The sequence below is a fragment of the Budorcas taxicolor genome, chromosome 7, assembly GCF_023091745.1.
Source record: "Budorcas taxicolor isolate Tak-1 chromosome 7, Takin1.1, whole genome shotgun sequence".
In the NCBI taxonomy this organism is placed as follows: Eukaryota; Metazoa; Chordata; class Mammalia; order Artiodactyla; family Bovidae; genus Budorcas; species Budorcas taxicolor.
Window position 1 is genome coordinate 59,391,310 of NC_068916.1, and position 25,104 is coordinate 59,416,413.

The following is a 25,104-nucleotide window of genomic DNA, read 5'->3' on the forward strand; positions in this document are numbered from 1 at the left end:
TATTCTCAGGCCATTACTATATGTCATACAGATATATAACTAAAAGCCTGCTATAGTTTAGAAAGTATTTTCCTAAACAGGGCACCTATGAAAGCCATACCAATACTGGATGGTAGGCAAAGATGAGATTATTCCCTTTTTATACATAATAAGAAAAGACTCCAAAGTTAATTCCTTTCCTCAAGTCAAATTGGAAGGATATACGGAAGATGAACAATGTTTTTTTGTTTCCTATGTGGCTATTGTTACTTTTTTTAAATGGACCACTTTTTCATGAAAAATGCAATAACAAAAGTCCATTGACTCTAATTTATTGCAAAATGTAGTAACTGGCTTGCTGTTATTACATTTCTGCTGAAGATGACAAATATTTTCACTTGTGTCTTCTGCACTGCTGTATTTATTATGCTCTCTGCCCCCACAATAAGAATCCTCCCTGTTTGTAGTTTATAGAGCCCTTTCACAAGGAGCCTCAAAGAGCCTTTCTCAGTAGGTACCCATAATTATGGTCATTTTACAAATAAGTAATTCTGGTTCAGAACACTGAAAAGATTTTCCCATGGTTCTTCAGGGAGTCACTGTTTTTCCCTCCCACTACTTAAAATACAAGTTTATACATCTGTTAAAAGCTCTAATAATTCACCCTGATTACAAAGTACAGAGGTTTCCAGAGGGAAGGGAGTATTGAGAGGAGAGGCAAATCTTTGTAGCTATGGGTTATTTGTAAGTTAAGAGTTTACAAATCAAGACTTGTCTTCGCTTAAAATCTCTAAAACATTAAAACTAGAGGAGGAGAAATAAAGGTTGTATTTCATATGAATTGTCACTAAATACTTATATCAATTTCTCTTAGAGCTTTGGAATTCACTCTTTCAGTTCGACATCTTGGAAAATGTCAGAAGTTCAAAAAATCTTGACTGTGAAGTGACTTTCCTTTATTCGTCAAAAATGAACCCATTTGAATCAACCATCATCTTTCCTTCAAAAAGCAAAATTCATTATATTTTCTTATTAAAAAATCAATAAATCTTATGCTATGGAAAGTTCCTCTTTAACTCAAGATATATTTAATGAGACACACCAGAATTGTGTTTGTTTCTAGAAGTACAGAGCTGAGTAGGAAGTGACCTCTGCCTTTGAGTAATTCAGTCTGATAGGCTAATTGGACAATTCGTTTATTCAGTAAATATTCTGTAAGAACTTATGAACTGAGAGACTTGGCTACGTTTGGGTCCTTAATGGTAATCAAAATAAGGCTGTTCCTTGTGCAGTTTACAATCCAGGGAGGGAGCAAGAAAACAAGACTATAAAAGATATAATACAATGTGAAAAGAGAAAAACAACCCATGACATCCAGGAGCTAACCTTGGCATTGCCATAGCACTCATGGGTCCAAATGAAAAATGAAAAACAAGTGGCCTTGATGCTCTCCTGTTTAGCAAACAACTTCGCAGAATATTAACATCCAACAAAGCTGGTCTGCAACTGTGATGAATCAAGATGAAAGCAATACTACTCCATAATTAGCCTGAACTCAGGCAAAACAAACATCATGCAAACTACCAAACATCCCCTATTTTAGGTTAATATGAGTAACTGTTGCTTCTTAACCAATTACAACTTTAGCCTATTCTTTCCTCCTTCTAAATAAGACTCTTCAAGATGCCAATCATAGAATTCTCACTTCCTGAGGGTATCCAATCCAGGGCAAAGCCATTAGAATTTCCCCAAATCAACCTAATGATCCCAAATCTGGACAATAAATCCTTCCTAATATGCTTTTACTGAGGTACCCTGTGGCTTCCATTGTTTTCTCTCTGACAGAGATGAATAATACATCCAACCTGTCCAGCTCAGGAGCTCCTCATGTGTGGTCTTGGGCAAATGCAAAACTTGATAGTGGCAACAATACCATGCCGGTTGTTCAAACCCTCTTTCTTGCTTCTCTCTTCAGGGGCATAAGGAACATGAAAGAGGTACTATTGAACTCTTAAATCAAGGGGTAAGGAATATTTTATTCATCTATTTATTCACTCACTGGCTTATATGCTAACTTGTTCCAAAGATAATTTAAGGACGCTGATATTATTCAGGGGATTCAGAGGTATAGAGTAGGGGGCACTCCCTGATAACTGTTATATGACAACACTCTGACCTAACAGGACACCTAGAGACAATTGAACCCTAAGGTGAGATGAAAGTACCCCAATGACCATGATGCTTAATAGGATACCCCTTCCCCAAAAGCCGAAGTTCCCTCTATCCTTTCCTCAACCATAGTAATCACCTGCTGTCAGTTGATAGCTGACTCCCTGTCCTTAGAGGCACCTTCTTCCCTTTACTGGACACTCTTCATTCCCGTCTCCATTGTTGATTCTTATTCACTTACTGGTGTAAAGTCTGTTCTCAGGTTTTATAAAAAAATCCTCTTTTTTTTTTTTTCCTGTTAGTCTTCAAAAACATAAGAAGCTCTAGATCAATCTTCAAGTAAGTCTAGTCAAGTCACTCTCAGCCAAACATAATGATTTTCAAGTGACTGCTCTCATAAGAGGCTTTTAAAAATATGTTGGGGTTTAATTTTTGTTTGTCACAGTGACTGGAGTGATACTAACAGCATTCAGTGGATAAATACCCTTCAATGCCCAACACAATAAAGAAGTGACCCATCCAAAATGCCAAGAGTTGACTTCCCTGATGGTCCAGTAGTTAAGAATCCACTTGCCGATGCAGAGTACATGGGTTCAATCCCTGCTCCAGGAGGATTCCACATTCTGTGGGGCAGTGGAGCCCACGCACCGCAACTACTGAACCAGCGTGCCCTAGAGCATACATTCCACAACAGGAGAAGCTGCTGCAAGAGAAGCCTGTGGACCACAACTGGAGAGTAGCCACCACTTGCCACAACTGGCGTAAGCAGTGAAGACCCAGCACAGCCATAAATAAATAAATAGAATTTTTAAGTTTTAAAAACATCTGCTTTAACAATGAACAAACAAAAAACCCAAAATGCCAATGCTGCTCCTACTGAGAAACATCTCACCCATAGAGGCAAAGTATCTATTGCATCCAACCCTGCTGCTTCTTCCCATGCCTACCCCAGGTATTGGTAATCAATGAGAGCACACTCCACTGAGTTGGACATGGTTTCAAAATCTTTCTCAACACAGCAATCAAAGCATGTTTTGTCCATCAGATTTGGCATGGAAGACAAAACCCATTTGCCATTCTGGCCCTTACCTTTTTAAAACTAAGGAAGCCTCACTGTTCTTGAGATGAAGTCTCCAGGTGGCACCTGGGTCCTCTTCCATTTCCTTGCCTTGATCATCTATCTGTAACAGAGAAGAAAAAACCTGAAACATATGATGAGCCCATTCTCAAGGCTCTACCCCTCAAGTTTAACCTTTAAAGGTAGAACATTTTTTCATTCATATAGAAATAAAAATTTGCAGAATAGAGAGTAACAGTTGGCTTGTTAGAAGTTTACAGGAATGTCATGACCTAGAATGTCATGACAGAAGCACAAATGATTCTGGCATCGAGAAGTTTGCAACAACTGATCACACTCCCTTTCCTTTTAATATAAAAGAAGCCTGAATTTTAACTCTGGATACACTAGCTCCACCATCTTCATGATTTGCTGGCTTTCCAAATAAAGTGGTTATTCCTTGTCCAAACACCTCATCTCTTGATTAATTGTTCTGTCATGCAGTGAGCAGTATGAGCTTGGACTTGGCAATATGACCGTTCTCCCAGGTCTTCTAAGACAAGGGCACCATCAGTGATGTGAACTCTGTGGCTGGGACTCTGCACCATCCCAACAGATCTGACTGAAGCACCTGAAGTTTTGCTCCTTATGCAGTGAGTGAGCTACACCCTCTAGTGGGGAAAACACATGTAGTATGTTGAACTTCTTTGGAAGAATAACATCCAAAAGAAAACTCATCTCAGATACTGAATTTAAAAAAAAAAAATGGGGTGGGGGGAGGTGGGAGCAAGGTAGGGGAGGTGGGGAGGATTTCCATGGCACTTGCACTTGAAAAATCCAGAGGGATGTCTGAATTCAGGCATGTCTCGACCCAGTCTCAAAAATTGTTGCCAGGTGGTTTTTTGGGTCTCCTTTTTTCTATCCATCCATGTTTTCCTTGACATTGTCTTCATTCTCAGGCTTTGACCACTTCACCCATCCCAGAGGTAAACCCTGGCAGCTCCAGAGTTACAATTTCAGTAGAAGAGAACTTTCCTTTCTTAAAACTTCTAGTAAAAGATTTGAAGCTTATACACTAGTTGGGATAAGATTGCTGAATCAGTCTTTAGGGCTTCAAGTGTGCTTTAACTTTTATTTTAATAGACTAAATTACAAGGCACTGCAGGAGCCAGGGATGAAGCAGCCCTCCTGAATGGACTAGACGAGGATAAAGAACTGTTCTCCAAAGGAACATTAAGGCACTATTGCCAGGAAAATGAAAGAAGTAATTACTTCTGTAAAATTACTTCTTTACAATTACACATTGATACTACCCTTTTGGGATTCTACTTTTCCCTCCTCTGAATCTGAGGTTGTCCTTAGGCCTGCCCAAAGTTCAATTCCCTGCTATTTTCCTGCCTTTACCACACTTAACTATCTATATCGTAAGTTATGGTACTGCCAGGACTTGAAACACTTTACTATCTTAGTAGAAGGCAAGGAAATATCACCCAGAGAGCTAAACCTTCTGGAAAATACACTTTCATACCCATACAAAATCATTTGATGTGCTGGCCCACAAACCATGGGCAGTCTGGTGTCCTCTCAACTTCAGAGGACCCCAGGGCATTTCTGTTCTCATGGTTACTTTTTGCTCCATATCCCTAATTTTGCAGAGTTCTCCATCAGTCCCTCATTTCACTTTTTAATATTATCCACCACTTTGGTGCTTCATTCCTCAAGCATGTTCAAGGCTATTCAGAGTAACATGTTTTCTGAAGGTTTAGGATAATAGTTAAGGTTATGGTTTTTCCAGTGGTCATGTATGGATGTGAGAGTTGGAGTATAAAGAAAGCTGAGCACCAAAGAATTGATGCTTTTGAACTGTGGCGTTGGAGAAGACTCTTGAGAGTCCCTTGGACTGCAAGGAGATCCAACCAGTCCATCCTAAAGGAGATCAGTCCTGGGTGTTCATTGGAAGGACTGACATTGAAACTGAAACTTCAGTACTTTGGCTACCTGATGCAAAGAGCTGACTCATTGGAAAAGACCCGGATGCTGGGAAAGATTGAGGGCAGGAGAAGGGGGCAACTGAGGATGAGTTGGTTGGATGGCATCACCGACTCGATGGACATGGGTTTGGGTGAACTCCAGGAGTTGGTGATTGACAGGGAGGCCTGGCATGCTGCGGTTCATGGGGTCACAAAGAGTTGGACACGACTGAGCGACTGAACTGAATTGAGGATAACAGAGGAGGTTAATGGCTAACACAGCAATTAACAGCTAATATTAGGAAATATTTTCAGGAATATTTTTGGTAAAAGTGATGAAATCTAACTGAAACTTAGCCTAGGTCAAACAAGAAATGGGTGGGTTCATGCAATTAGGAGGACTCATGGTCTTAATTCAAGATCAGCAGTATCCCCTGACTTAAGCAATGCAAGGAGTCTTACTGTCCACCTCTGACCTCTGCTCGTCTATGAACTGCACAGAATGCTGGTTTTGTCATCTCCCATACAGATTCCATCTACATGATGATTTAACGCTGTTACCACCCTAGTCATGTGTCCTCATAGCTTGAGAGCCAAAAGGAAAAGGGTTAGGGTGGGAAGAAGGGAAATCATGGGGCTTAGCTATTCCCCATCAATATGCAACTACAATCTGCCAATATGGGGAGTTGAATTTTTAAGTAATTATCTTATAACCACAAAAATATTAAACATAGGCATAGAAATGAGGAATAAATCACATCTATATTGTAGTTTGGGTTTAGAAATAGTATACAAATAATTATAATTTAAAATATAGATACTTTAAGAAAATACAAGAGTAAAGAATATGATGGATGAATTGTGTGATTCCAATTTGAAATTTTCATTGTTGATTTAAATTTAGAATTTTAAGAGAATAAAAATTTTATTAAGTGTGTATTATTGGCGTTTTGAGAAGTTGTCATTTGCCACATTTATGTTTAACTGAATAGAGCTGTAACATTTGGAAAGAATTTTGTTATAACTGAAGTACTTAAAAGCAAAAATTGAGTACAATTATCCTTTCATTAATTCCTTCATCCAACTAAGCTTAACTGTATACCCACCCCACCCGCCCATCTGTTTATGTTTGAGAAATTGATTCACCTGGATGTTTGCCTGTCTCCCCTGACCAAACTGCAGGTAGAAATACATCCACTTATCGTTATTTGTTTCTTTGCAACTAATCCAGTGCCTCCCCCAAGAGCAAGCACTCAGAAAATATTTGTTGAATGAATTAATGAACCATGTCAAATTCAAAATACAACCAGCGTTCAAAAACTACACCTGCTTTCTACCTGTTACTTTTGGAATTTAAGGACCATCAGTTTCCATCTCAGTATTAGGCTCATTTGGGTGGGCCCAGTCCATCAGCACTTTTTATTTCTTTCCTTGTGACAGCTGAATGAGGTTAATTCACTTCTACTAATTGGGGGGCAACTTGCTCATTTAGTCAAGGTCAGGAGAGTCATAGAGTATGTGAGGGGAAACTGATCCCTGTGTGTCCTATATGCAGCAATGGGAGATTGAAACAGTAGACTGCAACCAAGGCATATTGGGCCTTGGAACTCCAATCAACAAGAAATAAATGTATGCTTTAAGGTTTAAAGTTTAAGAAAAAATGAGCCATTGACACATTCCTTGTGTGCTTTAAGAAGATTAATCAGATTGTTATTTGGAGGAAAAATTACAAGAGTGCACAGTATGAATATGGATTTTGAAGCAAGATAGCTAAAATTTCACAGTGATTCTCTTTATTTGCTAGCTGTGTGAACTTTAGCAAAATACTTAACCTCTCTGAACCTTAGTTACATTACCTGTAAGATGGGGTAAGCGAAACTTACCTCACAGAGTTCATAGGGATTAAACATAATGATGTATTTAAAATGACTGGTAGATAGACATTGTGATTAAAACAATGAAAAAAACAAAACGTTAAGAATTTGCAAGTGAGATACTAGAGCCAGGATGATGAGACAGAGAGACATAATTAAGAAGTAGTGACACAAGCTCATGGGGGAAGGAAAAGTGAGCTGAACTGGGTGTTTGTAATTACTATTTCAAGCACAGCTGCACAGAGCCTGGACTTGGTCCTCTGTACTGCTCGGGTATCCTGACATTCCACTAGGCCAGGGTTTCCCAAACTTCACTTAAGTGTTCTTTGTAGATGATGTCTCCCAAATTGCTTAGAGCAGAAACTGCTACCTAGTCATCTCTGCAGTCCTAACAGTCTAACATATTCCCAGGTCCCACACAGTCTTTCAGTAAATGCTGGCTCATGGTAAATAGTCTTGGCATTTCAAACATCTCTTTTTCTAAAAAATAACTTCTTTACTCTCACATCTCTAGAGAGCTGGCTCAGCACTCAACGTAGTTGACAGGGAAAACACAGTAAGGCTTATTACTTAAACTTTTTTGAGTTCCTGAAGTTTCTAAATCTTTTCACTTTCTTGAGACGTAACCTTTAACAGTATGGTCCAAATTAAAAATGAAAAATAATGGCCTTGTTTATTTATGCTCACTTAGGTCTCATGTTTATAAAAGCTACCCATGAAACTTTTTCTTTTTTCCTTTAGTGTGTGTATATGTGCGTGCGCACACGTGCACACGCCTAATCTACCACCTTGTGTTTTGTTTTGATAGTGCAATTCACTAAGCATATACCTACTTACAACATCCTTTCACAGCATTTCCTTATGTAACTTGGAAAATTTTAAGATGTTTTGAAAGTGAACTTCAGAAAAACCACATGCTAAGAATTCAGTCCTTGAAACTTCAAACATTGCTGAGAAAAAAGGGGAAAAAAAGAGCCTCTGAACAATCAAATAGTAACAGCTAACCTTTCCAGAATATTTGCTATGTGCTAGGCAAAGGCGATGGCACCCCACTCCAGTACTCTTGCCTGAAAAATCCCACAGGCAGAGGAGCCTGGTAGGCTACAGTCCATGGGGTCACCCAGAGTCGGACATGACTGAAGTGAGTTAGCAGCAGGAGCAGCAGCAGGCACTCTTCTTAGTGGATTACAAACATTATCTCACCAAAAAAAAAGAAAGAAAGACTGTTGAAAAATTGGAACCCTTGTGCACTGTTGCTGAGAATGTAAAATGGTGTAACTACTATGGAAAAATTAAAAATAGAATTTCCATATGATTAACCATCCCACTTTGGGATATATATCAAAATAATGGAAAGAAAAAAAGATACCTGCACACTAATATTCATTGAAGAATTATTCACAATGTCTATTTACAACAGACATGTGGGAAGCAACCCAAATGTCCAGTGATGGATGAATGAACAAGTAAAATATGATATATGCATACAATGTAATATAACTCAGTCTTAAAAAGGAAGAAAAGTCTGACACGTGCTGCAGCATAGATGAACCTTGAAAACATTATGCTAAGTGAAAACAAACAAACAAACAAAAAGGACATATTGTATGAGTCTACTTATATGGGCACAGAGAGAGAGAGTAGAATGGTGGTTGCCAGGGGTTGGGCTGCAGCAGGTGGGAATTGTTTAGGGCATATGGAGTTTCGGTAAGGGAAGATGAAAAAAAATCTAGTGGTGGATGGTGATGTAGTCACATAAAAATGTAAATAGTCTTAATGCCAATGAATTAATGCCACTGTACACTCAAAATTGGTTAAAATACTAAGTTGTTTTACATATATTTTGGTGGTGGTGATCTAGTCCCTGAGTTGTGTCTGACTCTGGGTACCCTGTGGACTGAATGGAGCCCACCAGGTTCCTCTGTCCATGGGATTTCCCAGGCAAGAATATTAGAGTGGGTTGCCATTTCCTTCCCCAAGCGATCTTCCCAATCCAGGGGTGGAACCTGTGACTGACTCCTGCATTGGCTGGTGCATTCTTTACCACTGAGCCACCAGGGAAGCCATGTATATTTTACAATTAAAAATAAATCATGTAAAGAATCACTCAAGTGCACCCTCAAGGCTGTACTGGTGGGGCTACCAGCCTTCCTTTTTGAAGCCTGTGCTAATAAAATCTACATATCTCCCCCTCAACAAAAAACAAACTAACAAAGGAGGTACTGTAGTAAATTAAAGACGGACCCTCCATATTTTGCTACTCATTAAATTAAGAGGTGGAATCTTACCCTTCTTATTTTCAATCTGGGTGGCTTCCTTGACCAACAAAATGTGACAGAAGTGACTTCTGAGACTCCCAAGGCTGAATCATTTGAAGTCCTGTCCTTGAGTTTCCTCCTGTACTGCTTGGAACAGCTCACTTTCCACTCTATTTCTGAGTGCTCGCTATCATAACCCAGCTCTCTGCTGTGAGAAATCCAAACCAGAAGGTAAATCATGTGTAGGTATTCTGATAGTTTTAGCTGAGGGCCTAGAGGGCTTGCAGACTAAATTGTCCACAATGCAACTTCCATTTGAATTTGCAGTTAAAAGTCTCAGCCGACATTCAATATCAAATGCATGTAACCCCAATTTACAACTGCCCAACTGAGCCCTTGGAAGAAAAGTTATGATCAACCTACACAGCATATTCAAAAGCAGAGACATTACTTTGTCAACTAAGGTCCATCTAGTCAAGGCTATGGTTTTACCTGTGGTCATGTATGGATGCGAGAGTTGGACTGTGAAGAAGGCTGAGCACTGAAGAATTGATGCTTTTGAACTGTGGTGTAAGAGAAGACTCTTGAGAGTCCCTTGGACTGCAAAGAGATCCAACCAGTCCATTCTGAAGGAGATCAACCCTGGGATTTCTTTGGAAGGAATGATGCTAAAGCTGAAACTCCAGTACTTTGGCCACCTCATGCGAAGAGCTGACTCATTGGAAAAGACTCTGATGCTGGGAGGGATTGGGGGCTGGAGGAGAAGGGGACGACCGAGGATGAGATGGCTGGATGGCATCACGGACTTGATGGACGTGAGTCTGAGTGAACTCCGGGAGTTGGTGATGGACAGGGAGGCCTGGCGTGCTGCGATTCATGGGGTCGCAAAGAGTCAGACACGACCGAGTGATTGAACTGAACTGAGCCCAGTTAACTCACAGAATCCTAACAAATTATGGTTAGCCTCTAAATTCTGCGGTGGTTTTGTATGAACTTACCATAACAACATCCTTTTTTTCCTAACAAACCCGAAGCTTAGAGTTGACATCTCACGGTCACAGAATGAGTAGTCTGTGGTTGCTTGAACCCACAGATGTGGACTACAGTAGGGAGGGCCTACTGTAAACTCATATTCAAAATTTTGACCCCTAACCCCAGAGTTAATCAAGGGTCACCCATATTTAGGGGCAAGGCATTTGGAAGGTATAAAAAATCTGGTTTCAGTCTAGCTGTGTGACACTGAGCAATTATCTCTGCAGACATACAATGGTTCGTGTCATTTCGGTTAAAGACTGTTGTGGTCATGGAGCCATCAGTCACTGCAGCTGTGCTTAAAGGTGCATCCTAATGAGATTTAGTTCGGAGAAAAACAGGATTATAGACCCTAGAAAGTTAAGGTACATATCAAGAGAATGATTTCATTAAGCCCAGATTCTCATATTACCTCATACATAAAAAAGAGCTAAGTTAATGTGACATTTTGTTTCTTTAATCAGCAGTAATATTTTCACGTTCAACTACCTGCTTTTTTTCTTTTGCAAACTCTCCTACACATCTGTACGCCTTACCTCTTCAACACAGTCACTCGCAGATATCTGAGAGGCCATCTCCACAGCTGAAGTCCTCAGCCAGTGAGCTGAATAAAAGGTAATTCCCTACTTCTAGGCTGTGGGGGTTTTTGTTTTGTTTTTTTTCAGTCCACACCCTCTCTGAAGATTATCTTTGTAAGGAAAAAAACGGGTCAAATTAACTCCTACCAATACATCACGGTCGTGGCGAGTGTTCAATTAGACAATGATGAGGAAATCCTTTGGAAACTATAAAATACTGTAAAGTACGTACATACACAATGTCCCAAATGTAGAGAAAAGCTGACTTAACATTGACGTTTTTACCCCACCTCACCCTCACCAAAAAAAGTTTTTCTGTTTTCATGTGAGTAAGTTTTGTTAAAAAAAAAAAAAAAACTCTACCAGAACTTAGCTACTTTGCGACCGAGAAACGCGAAACCCTGAAAGGCGCACCAAAGCCACCCAGAAGCAAACCGCAGAATCTGGACTGTTTATCCCGCGGCAGACGCTACACACTTTGGGCGTGGTAACGCTGTCACGTGAATGAAGGACTTGCCGCGAGTTTACCCAAAAGCCACGCTTAACATGGCTGCCAGGCCTGGACGCCCGAGCCTCACACCCAACATGGGCACAGGGAATGGGCCAAGCCCCGGATGCCCACATTCCGGAAGTGCCCGAGGGGCGGCGGAAGCGGAAGTGTCGCGGCGGTGGGGTCCGCGGGAAGTGTTTGTCGCGTTTCTCCCTCCCCCTTCACCAGTACAACAAACGGAGGGCTGGCATAGGTGAGGCGGCGGGCTGGTGGGCATGGGGCGGGCGGCGAACTACAGAGCCCAGGGTGCGTACAGCGGGTGGAGGCGGCTGGATCGGGCTCTAGGGCCCTCGACCGGTTGGGCTCTCGGTCTCCGGCCCCTTTCGGGCCTAGAGCTCCTCGAAAAGCCGGGCTTGGGTTTGTGGTGGATTGGGTTTGTAGTGGTTGGTCTTCGAGGCCCTGGTGGCGGCGTTTGCCACCTTGCCTGAACTTTGCCCAAGATCCCAGTACATAGCACTGTCTATGAATCAGGATTTCCTGAACAAAGTGGGAGTTCTGGCCTGGCCAACTTCTGGGACCCCGTCGTACTCTGGGCGTCACAAATTCCACGATTTTAATGTTAAGTCAGTGTTTTAACCTGTGAATTAAAGCCTGTAGTCAGCTTACTGCGGAGATTATCCGAGCAGGACGCGGTGAATACATCTGTTGAGGCGGCCAACCAGGGGATAGGGAGCCCGGAGTTCTAGTATTACCTCGTCCACCGACTCACTCTGACCTTGCCCATGTCCCTTCTCTGTGGCACGGCTTACATATCTGTAAAATGAGGGTGTTGGGTGCGTTTGATGCCCCTCCGAGCTCAAAAGTCAGAATCTCAACTCCCTTTTAAGGAGTCTTTCCTTAGAAACACGCCTGAAAGCCTCTCTTTTCTGCATTTTTGGGTAACCAGGAGATGACTTATCAGAAGTGTCTACCATATTTGTTTCCAGACACCAAGCCAACCAAGGGCACCTGGGCAGTTAGGAAGGTTGCTGTGTTTCTTGTGCGCTGAAAAGCTCTGTCCTGAAGACTTTGTTTTTTGAACCTATATCAGCAGTGTAAAACACGCAAATGTGAAAAACAGACCTTTGTCTTAAAATTGCTCCTAAATTGCTGGTTTACTTACTTTGGGCAAATACCTTCCTTTCTCTGGACTGGAGATTTCTCATCAGACAAATGAATTAGTTAGATTAGGTCACAGGTTCTTAATCCCCTTTCTCATACTCTGCAGGCTGAGCGGTAAAGAACACTCCTGCCAATGCAGGAAACGCAGGTTCGATCCCTTGATCAGGAAGATCCGTTGGAAAAGGAAATGGCAACCCACTCTAGTATTCTTTCTTGCCTGGGAAATCCCATGGACAGAGGAGCACTGCAGGCTACAGTCCATGGGGTCGCAAAGAGTCCCGCAGGACTAAACAACTAAACAACAACTGCGCAAATGAAGAATAAAATAATAACTATAGATCCATGATTTTCTGGGGGAAGGGAAAGGTGAGATATGGAGGGTGCATATTATGTAGCCATACAGATAGAAAAATCTGTGTTTCTAATTTTTAAATCTCATTTGTTACAATTCCTGGTCTAGGTTATCACTAAGGCTCTTTCTCTTTAAAATTTGTTGTGCTGTGATTCGTATGTCCTCTTTGTGTAAACTTTTGTGTGTGTGTGTTTGAATGACTGTGTCCCTGGAGGTACACTCTTTAGTTAAAAAAAAAAAAAAAAGATACTAAGATATAGAAAAGGAGAAAAAGGAAAAGCCAGATTATAATAAAGTGACATAGTGAAGTAAAACTGGACTTGAGTTAAAGATAACAGACAGCACCAGTACTGGTACCTTGTACAGCACTGATACTTTCTGGCAAGCCGCCTTACCTCTCTGGTTCTCACTTTCCTTATCTGGAAAATGAAAGATTCCACTGGATGATTCCTAGATGTTTTCAGCACTGTACTTCTGTTTTTCTCATTTGTTTGTTTTTTATCTGAGCAACTTGGTGGATGTGGTGCAGCATTTCTTTAGGGAGGAGAGGCTGTTCTAGGTGGTAGACGGAAGATCTATGAGGAATGGTATCAGATTAAGTGACATACAATATTTGATATGAGCAAACTGAAGCCAAAACAACAACAACTAAAGAAAGGTGTTAGAAACCTAAGGGGCAGAGGAGCCCTTGACGGTGGAGCTTCATGGGAGGAAAGGCTTTGTCACTACCTAGCACCTAGTAGGCAATAAAAAAATAAATCAAGTGAGGGGATGGTTGGATGGATGGATAGATTGATAATAGCAAGTTTTAAAAAAGGAGTTTCTCAAAAAAATTGTTATTAATTAGATACAAAGTGGGAAATTGATTCAGTATTGTGAAAGTCCAATAAAAGAAGAGGTCCCTAAGTTTTCTAATTAATTGTAAGATAAGTCAGTTTATCTCTTCCTTATAAAGTATGTTAGTAAGAAACAAACATGTACCTTGGAAGGTCCAGTGTGATCTGAGGAAGAGAGTAATTAGAATAAGAGAGATGGAAGAAGATGTTGACAAGGTATAACAAGATTTCTAAGTTGGACATTTGGGGAGTAAAGGAGTGGATTTATGTAAGACTTTTTATAGGTATCAGTGATAGAGTTGTGTACAATAAGTGTTAAAACTTCTCCAATGGGAATAGAGAATAAAAAGGGAAATGATTTTTGCAAGCAAGGACATGTTGGTGCTCCTCAGCAAATAGTAGAAATAGCCTTGAGGGTTAAGGTTTAAAAGAGAGGGATTAATTTGGGAGCAACCAGGATGAATTAAATTAGTAGAGGATAGGTAGTCTAGCTTGGGATAGGGGGACACTTGAACTGGCAGGTTGCAAGGAACGAAGCAGCCTAAGAAATTGAAAAGGACCTTCCTTCCCTTGTTGAGTTTCTCAAATTTAAAGAATATTCAGAAACAACTCAGACTTATTGTTAGTTAGAATGTACTTGGACCACTAAAACAAAACACTAAATGTACTTGGACCACTAAAACAAAAACAATGCTTCCTTTGGCTAAAGTCTGCTACACAGCTTTACAGGATGACTGTAGAGACTGAGGGCTTCTGTAGGCTATTGTGTGGGAATCAAATTAGATGGACCATGGGCTCTAATTTGTGAAGGAGGGTGTGGTCAGCAGCAGTTTTATCAGAGCATCAAGAAGTGCGTCTCCAAGCACTGGGGCATAGTTCTGGAATGTGGCAGCCGGCTGAAGTGCAGAGGACTGACTTGATGACAGGTTATACAGTGTAGGCTGAAAAATCTGAATCCCAGCATAAACTCTGACGCTTAATATATGCCCTTGGCAAGTGACTTTTACCCTCTGGTTCTGTTTGTCTATCTAAAAATTAAGGAACCAGGTTTGGATAGCATCCTGGTGAAGAGCTTGCATGTCTCTGTGAAGCCCCTGAAAGTATATGAGTCTCGAAGTGTTTTGTTTTTCTCTTGGGGGGATGTACAATTGTTGTCATAGTCCCAAATGGGTTTGTGACCCACAAAAAATTAAGAACTGTGTGACTAATCTCTGAGGGACCTTTCACCTTTTAACTTTCCTTGAAAATGAGTTTTGTCATTCAGAATGACATTTCTTAGAGGTTTAGAGTCTTAGCCTCCAGAACTTGTGTGCGTGTGCTCAGTCGTGACTGACTCTTCCACCTAGGCGTGCATGCAACCCCATGGACTGCAGCCTGCCAGACTCCTCTGTCCGTGGGATTTTGCAGGCAAGAATACAGGAGCGGGTTGCCATTTCCTGCTCCAGGGGATCTTCCCGGCCCACAGGTCAAACCCGCATCTCTTGTGTCTCCTGCATTAGCAGGTAGATTCTCTACCACTGTGCCACCCGGGAATCCCCCCCCAAATAACACCTGTTGCTGCAAATAATAGTCTCTATATATTTGTACTCGTTATTTATACTCATCTCTCCTTACCCTCCATAACTCCTCTGCTAAACTTGTTCCCGCTGCTGCTGCTAAGTTGCTTCAGTCGTGTCCGACTTTGTGCGACCCCGTAGATGGCAGCCCATCAGGCTCCACCATTCCTGGGATTCTCCAGGCAAGAACACTGGAGTGGGTTGCCATTTCCTTCTCCAGTGCATGAAAGTGAAAAGTCAAAGTGAAGTCGCTCAGTCGTATCCGACTCTTAGCGACCCCATGGACTGCAGCCTACCAGGTTCCTCTGTCCATGGGATTTTCCAGGCAAGAGTACTGGAGTGGGGTGCCATTGCCTTCTCCGAACTTGTTCCTATGTGTCATCTTTATCTACTGCTGATAACTGGAATTTCCCTCTTTTCCCCTTTCAGCCTATTGCTGCTTTGGACCGCTCCTACCTTGCTGAGTTTCTCAGGTGACAAGTGGTGATATTTTGGAGAGAAGGGTAGGAGGAAACCAAGACATAGAAGGCTAGTTGTCATAGTTTTCTGTTGCCACCTGCTTTTATCCTTCATTCCACTGAAAGACAAGCAGTAGAGAGAGTGCATATATAAGAGAGACTTCATCATCACTAGGTCTCTGTGTCTTTCATAGTGTTTTCTTCTCAAACAGGAATACCAGGCCTATGTACTTAGTGCTTGGGATTAAATGCTGTCAGCATAGTCTAGTCATGTATTTCACTCAAGTGATGATGAAGCCAGCTTCAGTTGAAACAGTTGTGTGGGGTGTTTTGGTTGATGTTGTTTGTTTTTAATAGAGTTTGAGTAGTGGTGAGGGAGAAGAATTGAGTCCTTGAAGAAGTCTTTAGTAGTGCCAGGGGCACTACTGGGGCTGGAGAGGACTTGGCGATTCCTAGGTGTGGGTCCTGAGCTGTTAAAGCCCCTAGGTAGAAGATGGAAGTCTTATCCTCTACCCCAGTGTTCATCTCCATGAGTCCCTTCCCCACTGAAGGCTTGTAGCAGGGGCATCACCACTCCACTTGCTGACAAATAAGTAGCTCTGTGACCAGGTTTTCAATTCGAGACAATATGGGAACTATATATACAATTTCACCTAAAGTTCTGTTACAGTCCTACTAACTTAGGCTCTTTGGTAGTTAGTGTTAATGCATATTAGGTTAAATGGATCTTTGTGGGCTTGCTGGAGACCTAACCTGACCTTTCTATAATGTTGTATAATTTCATATCTGTGAGTAAATATTTTTCTGAGTTCTAAACGAGGGAAATTTATATAAACTCTGTGATATTTAAGGAGCAGTCTGTTTGTTTAAAATTTCAAGTGTATGTTGTGCACTAGAGCTACGATATCTGATGCACACAAAACCTCACTATTGCGAAATAAGGAGCGATGAAAAGTAGAATCATGAGATGAGGGTAGCAGACCTACACCACTTAGTAAAAGGAGGATGAAGAGCCAAGAAGGATTTTTACTCAAAGCATGAAGTCAAGAACATGGTATCCATGAATGATTAGAGTCAGCAAAGGTGAGGGCATAAAGGGTGAAGCATGTGCTAAATAACATAACTGGAGAATTAATCCATGGTTGGACTGGTCTGTACTGATTAATAGTCTTGCCAGCGTATTTGAATGCCTCAGGGTAGCTATTTTGTGTTCTTATTAGAGTGTGATTATATTTTTGCCAGGGTTACAGGCTTGTTGCTGAGATCATTGAGTGCTGTAGTGGCAAATAGAATGCTCATAAGAGCATGAAATGGTTCTTAGGAGCCTTGCTGCTGAACACATATGGAAGAATGGAAAGACTGATGGATAGTTACACGTCAGATGTATGATTCACTATGAACGAGGACTTGTCATCACCCAGTGGCATGAGATTGAGATTCTTTTTCCTTTTCCTGGAAGAGACACAATCAGTAAAATACTATCCAAGTTGCGATGGGAGAAGCATATGTTAGTGAAGTATTACAGGGACCTCAGAAGAGAAGTTTAATAGGAGACATTTTCTCAGAGAACCTAACGTTTAAACTAGATTTTGAAGGCAGAATAATGCCTTTCTAGCAAAAATGAAAAAGAAAGGGAAAGGAAGGACTTTCTAGCCAGAGTTAGTAGCTTATTGGGAATAAAAGATGAATGTGAAATAAATGCATGAACTGAGATTGGTGTGGCTGGAATGAGCAAGTGGTAAAAATTGAAAAATTAGATTGGAAAGGTGCTTGATCAGATTGGAAACATTTTATGCTCTGGAAACTAGGATTTCTTGTAGGCTGATTTGGTTTCTGTTTGATCATGTGTATATATTTCTTTAAAAACAAATTCAGTGAACTATAGCTCATGTACCTACTCTGTAGAATTCCTTCAAGCCATAGTACTAAGTGCATGTTGATATTAATCTACCCACAATTCTAAACATTTATTTCTTTGGTTTTCCAGGCCATAGCTGATTAGAAGCAGCAAATTAAGAGGTTAGTGTGTGTGTTTGGGTGGCGTGCAGAGAGGAGCAAGCATCCTGACACCTGCCATAATTCACAGTGCATAACCGTTCAGTGAGAGAAGAGACCAGAGCATACACACACATGCACACACAAAAATATAAGAATTCACTTCGCCTTGTAGCTTTCTCCCATCTGCTGAAGCAAAGGAGCCCCAGGAACTCCATATAGTTCACTAATCCCTGAGAATATATTGAAGAATATCATGTGTATTCATATTGATCACTTCAGGTCATCAAGAAAAGGTGATGCATTTATTGACTCATCTCTGTAAGAAAATGGAAGCACGTGGTCCACTTTACAAACTGTTGGTAGTACCAGTATAATTAAGAAAAAACAGTGGTGCATAAAAGGGAGCAAACACTGTAAATGAGAGACTGACAGATTTGCAGCAGCAATTCTTTGCATCACTGTAACATGATTAAGCTCTGAACTCTAGAGTTCTCACTTTGAGTCCAGCTAATTTTTCAGAATTTTACCAGAGATAATTGATAATACTATTTAAATGACACTATTATTCTTGTCTGAGGGGTCCCATGGACAGAGAAGTCTGGTGGGCTGCAGTCCATGGGGGTCACAAGAGACCACATGGACATGACTGACCAAGCACAGTCAATATTCAGTAATAGAACAGTTCAGTAAATTTTGCTATATTCACTTTCTATGCAAATTCAGTTACTAAAAAATAGGATTTTAATAGCACAGGAAAATTTTCTTATGTTGAGTGACTATTGTACATGAATAGGTAAAACTATATATATGATCTCGACTAGGTTAAAACATGCACAGAAAAAAATGATTAGAAGGAAATATACTGGTTGCCTTGAGTGGTATAACTTTTCTACATCTTTATACTTTTCTATACAGACTTTCTATAATGAGCATACAGTAACTTTATAATCAGAAAATAATAAAGATTTTATTTAAAAAAATGACACTGTTTTCACATAGTTCCCTCTTAACCTGACCTACAAAATAAAATAAACCTCTAGGTGGAAGTTCGCTCATCTGACTTTTATCTCTTCTCCCCACTCCGTTCTTCCTTCTTTCTCCCTCTCATCCCCTCCTTCTTCCCACAAACACACAAACAATACATACGTTTAGTACGAAAGTGAATTAACTTCTGCTCCTTAATATATATGGGAGAGAGAGAGGAAAAAGGGTAGTTTTATTCTTCTTCTGAAGTTGCATATAAAATTAAGCAGTTTTTTTTGTTTGTTTTTTTGTGGAAAAGGTTGTTGTTGTTATTATTTTTTAATCAAATTCTTAAATGGATATGTGACCCACTGGTGGAATCGGGTTCTCACACTTTATTGGTGGGAGAATGAAGAATTTAAACAGTGGTTCCAAGTTCATAGAAATAATCTGGGGCTGACCCAGGACTAGAATCTAAGAGTCTTCTACTTTCTGCTGCGTTAAGGGCAATCCTAGAATCATAAGCACCAGTATCTGGTTTAATGATCTTACCTTACACACAGGAGAAATTGAGTGAATTAGCTAGGAAGCAACAGTACAAATAGAATCCAGGAACTCCCTATTCTTTGGATTTTTGCTCATTCTAAATAATTAGTTTTTACCTTTACTTCTCTTCAGAAAAAAAGACATTCTGTGCCTTTTGTGTAATATTTTTGTTAATTTGAATGTAGCCTGTATCATTGTAATAGCACAACTGTTGTGTCTGTATTCTAGAATAGACATTGTTTTACCTATGTTTTATAAGGATAATTTCTGTCTGGGTTTGGCGTGTTTTAGTCTTCTCTAATCACTGGTTGCTTTCAGGTGCTTTGAAGTCAAGTAACCAAGAGGGGAGATTTGCTCTTTGACCCTGGAGCTAACACAGCAATGGGTCCACGAAAGAAAAGTGTTAAAACATGTCTCACGAATAATGAAATTCCTGAGGAAGCAGTATCCGATGAAACAAAGGACTATATGAATCAACTTTCACATGAAGTGCTTTGCCATATTTTTAGGTAAGGTTTTGTTTGGATTTTCACCTACCTGGAATTTATAGGTAGAAGCAAATCCTAGAGCTGTCTGTCCAGTGTGGTAGTCACTAACTACATGTGGTGTTTAAATTAAAGATCTGGTATGGCTAGTGGCTACTGTATAGGATGGCACAGACAGTCAAGAACTTTGCTTTGTTGCAGAAAGTTCTGTTGGGCAGACATTATCTAGACTGTTAACATTCCAGGCTTCTTAGAATTCTTACTGATAGATTTGTTGACTTTTATTATTACAGTACCATTTGTGTACAGCATAAGACAGTGTTTCTGACTTTTTGATTACAGTCCACAGTAAGAAGCAACATTTTCCTCAGTGTGCACATATATGTAAGTAAATGGAAAAAAAAGTTTTGTGAAATAGTAACCCCCCTATGCAGTGTACACATTAAGATTGTTTTGACAAATTTTTTTCAAAACCTTTTTTTAAAAATTATATTTTTATCTAAACTGTACTTAACAGCTGTTACAAAAACCAGAAACAAATCCAAAAAGACAACCAAAAAACTCTGTCATTATAATTTCTCCTGCTCTCTTCTTTCATTATTACTCAAATAAACACATCCTAACATACTTTGTCTCTGGGATGAGAGATCAGAGTTTGATTCTTGAGTCTCATTTGCTAGCTGTGGACCAATGATAGATATAAAGATGTTATTATGAGGATTCAGTGAGATAATTATTTTTTTAATTTAATTTTTTAATTGAAGGATAATTGCTTTATAGAATTTTGTTTTCTGTCGAACATCAACATGAATCAGCCATAGATATATGTATGTCCCCTCTCTCTTGAACCTCCCTCCCATCTGAGATAATTGTTTTAAAGTACTTTATACACCACATGACACAAAACATTAGTGATTATGATTTTGTTGTGCCTTTTTTCATATTACTACATGGCCTTTATCATTTTAGTCACTGCTTTCTATTCCACTGACTATGATGTAATTACCTTTATTCTTATATTTCATCTGGATTACTTCTAATTTTTCTCTTAAATAATGCAATTAACTTCTCTAAACATTTGAATTTTTCATTATTTTAGATTATTTACTTAGGGGAAATTTCCACATACGAAGTTCCTAGAAAGGTTTTCAATATATAAAAAACTATTAAATATTTGCAGATTATATAAAATAGTGATAGAGTTACTTTGGGGAACCATAGGCACTTCATTTTTTTTCAGTATAAATTTGTCTCAGTCTTTATCTTCTGCAGTTTGTTATTCTGTCAGTGTAGTTTTTGTTCAGTTCTGTCTGGTAATAGAAGGCCCAATAAATCAACCTTTAAAAAAAAAAATAGCAAGATGATAGTAAAGTTAATCTGGCAGGAAAAATCCTGTAGCCAAAATTTTCCAGAAATAGTCTGACCCTAGCAGATGTTCAGATGTATTCTAAAGTATAAAATAATTAAAGATTTGGTATGGGAGAAGATAGCCAGCCAGTTGGGTAAAACAGACTCCATATGTGGATTCAAATATATGTGGGGATCTGGTTTATGACAAACTAGGTATTCACATCAGTGAAGAAAAGCTGAGTGGATTATTCAGTGATGATGTCACAGCCTAAAAACTATTTGAAGAAAATAATAAAACATGTTCTTTTCTCTCTGACAGCTGTGTTCTTTTTATAAAGTTAATTAATTTATTTTAATTGGAAACTACTTTACAATATTGAGGTGGTTTTTGCCATTCATTGACATGAATCAGCCATGGGTGTACGTGCTGACAACTGTATTCTAAATGTTTCAGTGAATTAAACAATGAAGCTATTGAAATTCTACAGGAGAGGATAGGTAAATTGGTTTCTAGGGATTTGTGTTTGTTGTTTGTTGACTAATGATAGGACATATTATAAACAAATTTGATCATATTTTAAATTGATAGTGGATTCGATTTTGCAGTTCAAACAGAATATGGCAGTAGAAGGAGTGGGATCAAGTAGAAGCATCTAACCTAGTTTTTATGAAAAAAACATGCAACAGATTGGCAGAATGTAGTGATAACTGTGAATTAAGCTGAGTGCTTGAATTTGGTCTGAGATGTTTATTCTAAAAATAAACATTTATTTTTTGGGCTTCTAAAGTTTTTATTTGAAGATTCTTTTTGTAGCCCTGTACTAACTGTTTAGCATATTTTCATGAAATAAGAAAAACTATGGTTTCCTTAAAAGAAACCCAATCTTTTTGTACCTGCCATGTTAAACACATCTTTTCTAAAATATGTTTGATCTGTCTTTTGAACTCCAGCTTTTTGACCATGCATCTGTGGAGTAAAAATACATTGTTTATCTAATCTTCATAAGATTACTAATGTTTCTATTTCAAGGAAGTGTAATATTAAATAATATTAACTAAGGTAAATATTTTGGTTAAAAATTAGTGATATGGGGGAAATTTTAGTGGCAAAAGTTGATTTAGAAAACAAATTCAGTTTTTCATTGTTTATAAAATGCATAGTAATGTAGTTTCTGAAAATTTTCCTCATATCTGAGAAATAGAAACTGTAGATTAAGTTGGCAATAATTTTTTTTTTTTGTAGAAAATTTGACTTTATTTTATTTACTTCATTTAAATAGTTATAAAGGAGAAAGTACAGAGAAGGCATTGGCACCCCACTCCAGTACTCTTGCCTGGAAAATCCCATGGATGGAGGCGCCTGGTGGGCTGCAGTCCGTGGGGTCGTTAGGAGTCAGACACGACTGAGTGACTTCATTTTGACTTTTCACTTTCATACATTGGAGAAGGAAATGGCAACCCACTCCAGTGTTCTTGCCTGGAGAATCCCAGGGACGGGGAAGCCTGGTGGGCTTCCATTTATGGGGTCGCACAGAGTCGGACACGACGGAAGCTACTTAGCAGCAGCAGCAGCAAAGGAGAAAGCAAAGGGGCCAGATATGGGGGGGGAAATAGAGCAGAGAAACATTCAGCAGGCGTACTTGGACTTCCTTTAGAATTAGCTTAATTTTTAGGAAATAGATGTACCTGTTGACATCCATGCTCTTCCTCTCTCTTATCTGTTAACTTTTTTTTCTAGTTAGCTTTTTGATGAGTTTCACTACTTGTAAAGTGGAATAATGGTAGCACCTACTATATCAATTAGAGTTTTAGCAGAAAGCAAGATATACTTGGCTGGAATTTGAAGATAATGAAGGAATCACTCAGAGAAGTGTAGGTAGGGTTAAGAGAACATGTAAGAGATGTTAAAGAATTCATTCAGCTAAGGGATTAGCAATAGCATAAAGCTTTTGCCCTGCCTTGCACTGGCCAGTCAATTCATAAAGGGATGGGTGGGGGGCTGGGGAACACAGCAGAACAGAGAAGGGAAGAAAAAGGATTGCGGGAGGGCTGTGTTGCAAACAGGAAAAGAACCTAGCTTGCAAAGTTGTGAAATGAAACAGTGGCTATAGTACAGTGTCTGTGATGCAACACCAGGTCAATAAAGAGGAGCTTTACCTTTTTTACTTTTCCCTTAAATTAACCTAGGTCTGTTGAGAAAGAGAGATGAAATTTTTCTGATCTCTCAAAATATATAATATATTTGTATTACTGGAAACAGAACAAAAGTAGAGGTTAGTTGAAAAGTTTCATGAAGGAAGCAGATAACAGGGGAGGTTAGAAAAAGAAAATTGTAATTCAGATGAGTTTATGCTTATGCAGTACTTAAAGAACATGTGATTAAAAGGTAAAAGATCTAGGGAAAAAGGTACACTGTAAACTTAGTATACAGATCCATTGATAAAGAAGATAGTAGAGATTCTTTGTGGTGGTGAACAGGACCAGAGAGGAATATTTTTAGCCACGTTAGGAAATGGATTCTATAAAACTATAAAATAATATAGGTTAGGTTTAAATTAATCATTTCTCTCTAATCTTTTTTACATTCCCGTATCACCATACCTTGAAATGTACTGACTTTTTTTTTTCTTTTAGATTTTCTTTGTTCTTATAAGGAGAAAGGCAGAATTTATACAATGCTATATGGAGGGAGCTCAACACTTCCTTTGGATGCTTAAGTATTTGCTGATTTTTTTTTTTTTTTTAGGTAAAATCCTATGTATTTATATTAATCTTAAAACCTGGTGAATATTCCTAGGGTCTTATTTTACTTTAGAGGCAGGAGAATGGAGGAAGGGAAAAAATAACCTGTCAGTTAGATGAAGTAATTACCCACTTGATAAATCCGGGTTTCTTTCTCTTACAAAGGTACCTCCCCCTGCAGGATATCATGTGTATGGAGTGTCTTTCCCGGAAGCTAAAGGAAGCAGTCACCCTGTATCTGAGAGTTGTAAGGGTTGTAGATCTCTGTGCAGGGCGATGGTGGGAATACATGCCAAGTGGTAAGTAAATTTAGCCTGTAATGTACAGTGGAGCCCCACTGGAAACTAATAAAAGTGTTCCCATCAAAAGTTACTTGTTGCTTTGGGATAGTCTTAACACTTTTAGAAGGTCTATACTAGGTCTTGGAATTTTCTCAAATTATGCATTGGCCTTTCACGTGAAGAACTCAAAAAAGTTAGTAGCCTAACCATAACAAATGGACCTCAGGTAAAGAGACCACTGAAAAAGTCAATGACTTTAGTTAAGCGGAGCACACCTAAAAGGGAAGAATTAATATTAACGGCTAATTAGGCTTCTTTTCAGTTAACAGCAGTCCTTTAATAACTCCACTTTAATGCTTAGCAATTTTGAGTGTCTTTTTAAACTACCTTTGATCAACAGTATTCATATCCTGATATTTTGAAAATGTGATGAAGCCATCATGCTGGGCAGAGTGGAGTGGTGGGGAGCTTAATAGAAGTGAAGGGCTGAGGAGATTATTGTCTTGCTCTGTTCTGTTATGGGGAACAGAACAGACTGCCTCTGAAATACTGAGATGTTGTACAGTTTGGGTTGCTACATAGTCTTTTAAGAGTTCATCAGTCAACTGATAATTTTGTCACTTGATCAGAGTTATCACTATATCTTTTTTGAAGAACACTGCAGAGACTTGAGGCTAGAACCTAGCTTGGTGTGATGTTTATCTTCAGATACTTTAAAGAAACTGTTGTAAGGGAAGAGGATTTATCATATTGCAGAGATAGAGAAAAGAAAAAATTAGGGGCAATGTGAAAAGGACTGTTACATGTTTTATTAGATTTGCTTTAACAGAGGTTAGGCCAGTAGGAATTGTGGAGATGGGGTTAATGCTCTAAAGAGACAGGATAGCAGAGCTCCCGTGTGGGCAGTCTTCCAGTGAAAATCTCTGCCCCTTATCGAACTAGAGAAGAATGTGTTTTTACATTGCTGGC

The 25,104-nt window shown here is 39.4% G+C and overlaps 1 protein-coding gene across 6 annotated transcripts in view; it reads left to right on the forward strand.

The window, feature by feature from the left end:
* Window positions 1–11,601: 11,601 nt before the first annotated feature.
* FBXO38 (F-box protein 38) overlaps window positions 11,602–25,104 on the forward strand; it is a 66,769-nt gene continuing 53,266 nt past the window's right edge. For 4 of the 6 annotated variants that reach the window (XM_052642939.1, XM_052642944.1, XM_052642946.1 and 1 more), the window contains exons 1-4: window positions 11,602–11,660; window positions 17,758–17,789; window positions 19,596–19,786; window positions 24,020–24,153. In XM_052642939.1, the coding sequence (XP_052498899.1) occupies window positions 19,659–19,786; window positions 24,020–24,153 (262 nt within the window). In that variant the 5' untranslated portion in view covers window positions 11,602–11,660; window positions 17,758–17,789; window positions 19,596–19,658. Of the gene's footprint in view, window positions 11,661–16,715; window positions 16,854–17,757; window positions 17,790–19,595; window positions 19,787–24,019; window positions 24,154–25,104 lie in introns of those variants that run through there. The other 2 variants (XM_052642941.1, XM_052642942.1) reach the window with 2 other exon arrangements.